Genomic DNA, 6,074 nt, shown 5'->3' on the forward strand with positions numbered 1-6,074 from the left:
GCCAGCGCTTTACGTTGGCCGTGATCAGCCGACTGCTTCTGGAGGAGTCACCTATCTTCTCTTCACTTTTCTTTCCCTTCTTTTTTTTATTGTGCGAAATGGCAAAAATACGTGGATATGCAGACGACAGAACAGATGATGCGACACCTAGAAAAACACAAACACGTAGCGTGATAAAGTAACACGTTTCTGCCGACGCCCAAATGATCCCATTCGGTTCACGCAACGTAGAAAAACCTGCTCCTAGAAAAACCCGGCTTAAAAGTACGTTAAAATAAAATGTCATTGTCGTCTGCTTTCCCCAATGCCTCTGATTTATCAAAAATGACGTCATTGAGAAGACTTGATTGAAGGAAGATTATGTTCGGAAACAATTGAAAAATGATTTAATTGCAATTAAATATAACCGTAAAATCTCTCCAGATTGACGTTGTCGTCTGTTTCCAGATATTTAGTTTTTCATTTGACGGATGTCACGTGACAAAACAAATATTATTGCGGTGGACCTTGGAAGAGTTCGCAACAGATATGTAATTGATCGCTATCTGGAGTGAAAGAAAGCCTCGTAGAAGACGCGATAATTAAATTTTGGTAAAAGGACCTAATTAGTCATAGCGACCTCAAAAGTCAATGAAGATTTGATTGTTTATTAGTTTATCAACAACGCGGACATGGCGTCCTCCGATCTCCGTAAATACGTAGAAAAGCACCATGCGAAGTCGTGCGTTCCGGTGAATTTGAAATTCCACAGTCCAGCAAAAAGTTTTAGAGTATCTAATGCGAACAGTGCCATCGACGGCGGGCGTTCCTGCCATTTGGTCATGGATGGTGAGTGGAGCCTTGTGAGACTGTATGGAGGATATCTCGGTGATTGGATATGCGGTGGCCAGTGGCTTCGAATGGTGAGTTTTTTGAAATTCTTCACCGAAACTCTGCGGAAAAACAACATCGAAGTGACTGTCTTCTTTGACGGGACGTCTGATTCCATCCACATTAAAGACTGGCAACATGAACAATCATCCATCAAGGAGAAGATGAAACAAGTTCAGCAATACTTGTCACTCAACACCCGCCCACGTAAACAGCTTTGGGTGCGACCGAACGGCCTGTACGGGAGTCTGAGGATCGCGCTAAAACAGCTGGGAGTGAATGTCGTCCAGTCAGTGAACGACCACAAGCTGGAGATCATGAAGTTTGTCAAGAAACATAAATGCCAAGGAGTGATATCAGATGATCCAGAATACCTGGCGTTTGATCCTCCCAGATTATTTTCATCGGGGAGGTTACAGATGACCTACGACGGCCCCGTGCAGACTGTAGAATTCGTTATGGATAAAATTGAGAGGGCTTTAAACCTGAAACGAGCCAGAATCCCCATCGTGGCCTCGCTTCTCGAGAATCGCATCATGTCTGCCAAAGATTTGGCAGAATTTCATAGAAGGTTATGCAGCGAGATGAAGAAAGGCCAATCGGATTTTGTTGTCATCAAAGCTGTCGTTCATTACGTCCGTCGTTTGCGATCCGTCGATGATCTGGACCTGATCTCCAAAATGGTTTTTGGTGATGGCAAGTTGGAGGTGAAAGAGAAATTCAAGGAAGCCGTCCTGTACTATTCTCTTCATGAGCCATCCACAAAGACAGCGACAAATTCACCCAGTGTTGGAGAAGCAGCAGCGGCTGTTGATTTAGATGAGACCAGATACCATCAGCTGCCAATTGAATGTGATAGTGATACTTTGTCACAAATCTTTTCTATAAAATGTGATATTGGTAGCATTGAATCAATGTCTTACGATCAATGTTTGGCGACTGTCGCACCTCGTAGTATGAAGCGTAAGTGCAGCAGCACCGATAACCTGCTATTACAGAAGAAACTGAAGAAGTCCCTGAAAGGCCTGTCCTTGGAGAAGCCATCTGTCCCTGTCGAGGTAATGCAATACGCCCATGAGTGTCATCGGAACGGACTCTTAGATCCAGCGATTTATCGAGTTCTGTCAACAGGTGACTATTTTGTTCCAGTTGGTTTTGAAGACATCACTAATTCGCAACTACCTTGTCCTGGACTGTTCTTCCGGTCACTTCGACAGAGAGCGTACGCATTGCTCTTTAATTACCAGCATGAGGATCGATACAACGGCGTTGCTGATCCCCTTTCAGCCACGGTCATCAGAGAATGGATCTGGAGGAACGACGACAAGTTCGTGAAAGCCGAGATTGTACAGCCAATAGCGATGGATTGGCCCGTCCCATCAATCAACAGACTGTGGTTTGATGCTGAACTTAGTGACATTAAATTAAAAGCATTTCTTACTTGCATGAGAAGTAACACTTGTCTAATGTCGGACAGAAATTATGTGCCAAAAAAATTCATGATGTTATGTACCATTCTTCGATACATTCTCACCAATCCGCAGTGCGTCTTTCTTCAGCAGTTCGAACTCTTGGCATTTCTAGTCCAGGCTGTTGATCCTCGTCGTTGTGGTGATGACATTTGCAAAATAGAAAAGCTCCATTTGCCTGTGTTGAATGCCCGCGGAGTACTCCTGGCATCTTTATTTATGCAGGGAGTTGAAAATGCAATGTTTGCAAATGAAGTGTGTGGGATCCCTATACCACGGGAGGTGTGTCTTCCAAGTACATATTTTGATGGAAAGCTGTTCCATGATATACTTCTCAAGGCCAGCGCTGGTAAGACCTTGATCGACCTCTGTGCAAGTATGAATGACATGACTCTGGTGGAACGAATGCGAACCGCCATTGTCGAAGACATTCGGGTCCCAACAGCACCAATCGCTTTACTCGATACCACACCACCAACAAAAAAAAGAAAGTTGACTGATAGTGGTGGGCTCGTGGAGACTGCAGAACCAGAGCCTCTCTGTCAGCAGTCCAAGATTGTGTATGGACTACTGAGAAATTTGAACGGCAAACGTTCTCATGAGAGCCTGGAGCTGAAATTCTCCGCCACCAATTTCAACAAATGAAACTGATAGATAACTGAACTGGTAGACTGTTTGGCATCAGAACCTTGGCAATAACAGCTTATGTTTATTTTTGTTTCCAGATGCATACGTCATGTATTTTTGCGTGGGATTTTTACATTCATGATTATATGATTATTATTTGATGTGGTTGCGTCTTGGTTTTATTGTGTTTAGATTTAATATCCATTTCTTCTACATGGAAATTCCTGTCATGTTCAATACTTAGCATTGTTCAGACTAGAATAGCACCTGGAGATCTTATTAGACAGGGTCTTACACTTTGCTAGAAAAAAGGGCTCATGTCTTGCAAACTTTAGTGTTAACTTATGTCATGATCATTCCTGATGGAACCGGATGTTCTTTACGAAATCTAAATAGCTTAATTGGGTTATCTGCGACTCATTTATATGTATTGTTTATGATAGCTGTTATAATTCAAAAATGAAATGCAGATGACATGCGAGCACCATCAACATAGCATCAAAAGAACAGTGCCTGACCTGACAGACACAAGCATTGAGAATTCAGTGTAATATGTCTGAATTGGGAATTCGTGGGCATGGGCTGAGAGGACGAGTCCACTTTTCAGTGGGAAAAATTGTGAATTTTTTTGTTTTGTTTTTTATGAATTAAAACATACTTGACACAGAAATAAGGCCTGTAGACAAGCTGAGTAAAGTACCAGCAAGTGGCTAGATAAGCATAGAATGAGAATTAAAAGCTATCCTATGCATTTCCTCCACTTACTAGTGGCTACTCACTATTGCGATGGATGTTCTGTAATGCAGAAGCATACAAATTCTAGTGACTTGACTCAACGAATGTTAATAGATAGTAATGATAATAGTCATATAATGATGTTTAGTATTGTTTAACATTCTTATATACAAGTCAAGAAAGAGTTTAGTGACTTTGAATTCTAAAAAACTAAATTTGTTAATGCCTTCAGTCATTAAATGCCCTATCAGGAGAGTCTCGAAGGCTGTCAACAGATGTGTCAAGCCACATGTTCAGTGGCGCGCGCAAAGTAAAATTTAATTTTAATATTTATTAAATTAGATTTAATAATGTGATCCTTACGTATTCCCAAGGGATCAGCATGATCTGTCTAGGAAATTTGTTAGTGCTAGTAGTTTGAATCGGCATTCGAACCCAAACCTACACGGTCAGAGACTAGCTCCCTAACCACTGGACTGTCAGGCATCGACAGCTATGAGCCTTAACGTGTACAATACCATGAAGGGGTAAGAAAGAGTAGACTCACCGTCCTCTATCTTTGAGGGAAAAAAGGTTTTCGATTTTGGTCAGCTCGTGGAGAGATCTTGGAAGAGTGCAAGAATTCCCCTGGTAAATGTAACGTCTCACCATAGATGAGTTCTGCAGGACTGGCTCCAACATCTTCCTTGAGGCTGCAGCAGATTCCAAGTAAGACGGATGGCAATGCTTTTGACCAGCTACTGGTCTGGAAGACACATGATGGAAGCCTTTAGCTGTCTGTGGAATCGCCCAACCATCTCGTTGGCAGCTGGATGGTATGCAGTGGTTTTTGTTCTCTCTGTGCCCAGTAAACGAGTGAAAGAACGGAACAGCTCAGATTCGAATTGTGCACCACGGTCAGTAGTAGTAACCTCTGAGACACCGAATCTTGAAATCCATCCTGCAAAGAAAACTTCAGAAACAGATTCAGCAGTTTGATTAACCATAGGAAACACCTCAGGCAACCAAGTAAATCTGTAAACGCATGTGAGACAGTACGTGTAGCCTTGTGAAGGTGGCAAAGGACCAACGATGTCAATGTGGATGTTCCTGAACTGAGATTTGGATAATGGGAACTGTCTGAGTGGTGACTTGACATGCTTGCTGATCTTGCTCTTCTGACAAGTCATGCAACATTTAGCAAAATGCATGCAGTCTTTTTTCAAAGATGGCCATATGAATCTGCTTTTCACCACCTTTGTTGTAGCACAATCACTTGAGTGTGACAGCGAGTGCACAGGGTGGAAAACGGCTTTTTGAAAGCTTTCTGGTACAAGAGGTCGAATAACGGGAATTTAAGCTTCTCCAAAAAATTCTCTTGCAGGTCGCTATATTGGGACATCGAGAAAAGACATACTTAGTAACATCAACATATTGATGGCCTCAGTAACTGCATGGATAGAGTTACAGACTGTTGGCACATCCCCAAACAGACGTCTTGGCTCAGACTTCTCTGGTAGGCACCAGTAGCATAAAAGCGCAGCGCACATAGAACCTGTGCAAAAGTTAACGCAAACATGACATAGTCGTTAAAGATATATTGTAAAACTACATTATATTTGAATAAACTAATGCTATGATAAAGCGCTGAGAGAAACTTCTGTTACAAACAAATGCTAACGCAGTCACGTAAAATTTAAAACTGTTGCTTATTCAAACAAGCAACAGCAGCTCCCCGAAAACTTGGAGAAACATAGTATGGCTATCTTTCTATCACTCCCCCCCCCCCCAGAAAGAAATATGTACTTTGAATAATACCTTCTCACAACATCTAAATAACTTTCACTTTCCTTAAATCTTTGTTTATACAGTGTCCTCCTGGTGGTTGTAATGGAATGGTTGCTATTAAATGGGATCATTATAATGAGCATAGACTGTATAAAGTTATCTCTCACTCATCCCCATAGCGCAAAAGTACAAGAAAAAAAATACATAAGCGAGAGGGGCATACAAGCGAATATTATTATCCATGCAGTGTGCAGTTACTTCAGTACTTACAAAAATAGGTAAACAATTAAGTGAATATTACAACAACTATTCACAGCATTAAGTGAATATTGGAACAACTGTGATGGACAAAGGGTGACCTAAACAAAATATTGTAAACTTGTCTTGGGTACTTACTAACTTTTGCACATATACGGGGTGATTATAAAAAAACTATCCCGACATATGGGCCCCTAACTATCATACCATTCACAGAAACTGAATGAAATTTTGGCATAAGGTATTTTGAGGTATGCGCTCAAGAATGATATGGAAAACAACAGTGCCACTCTAACAGTTACGGTCACAGTGAGAAAATTTCGAACATATCAAATGGCAACACCAAGT

At 41.5% G+C, this 6,074-nt stretch overlaps 1 protein-coding gene across 1 annotated transcript; it reads left to right on the top strand.

Annotated features, from left to right (window-relative positions):
• Positions 1-671: 671 nt before the first annotated feature.
• On the top strand, positions 672-2,984 carry LOC149072492 (constitutive coactivator of PPAR-gamma-like protein 1). Its single transcript, XM_089247209.1, has one exon. The coding sequence runs from the start codon at positions 672-674 to the stop codon at positions 2,982-2,984; it is 2,313 nt and encodes a 770-aa protein (XP_089103335.1).
• Positions 2,985-6,074: the final 3,090 nt, after the last annotated feature.

This window comes from Pholcus phalangioides, unplaced genomic scaffold (assembly GCF_987345545.1).
Source record: "Pholcus phalangioides strain wild (caught in Gottingen) unplaced genomic scaffold, Ppha-v1.0 ptg000017l_1, whole genome shotgun sequence".
Lineage (NCBI taxonomy): Eukaryota > Metazoa > Arthropoda > Arachnida > Araneae > Pholcidae > Pholcus > Pholcus phalangioides.

Coding starts and splice junctions, on each gene's coding strand:
- LOC149072492 (XM_089247209.1), top strand. CDS start 672: ATGGCGTCCTCCGATCTCCGTAAATACGTAGAAAAGCACCATGCGAAG.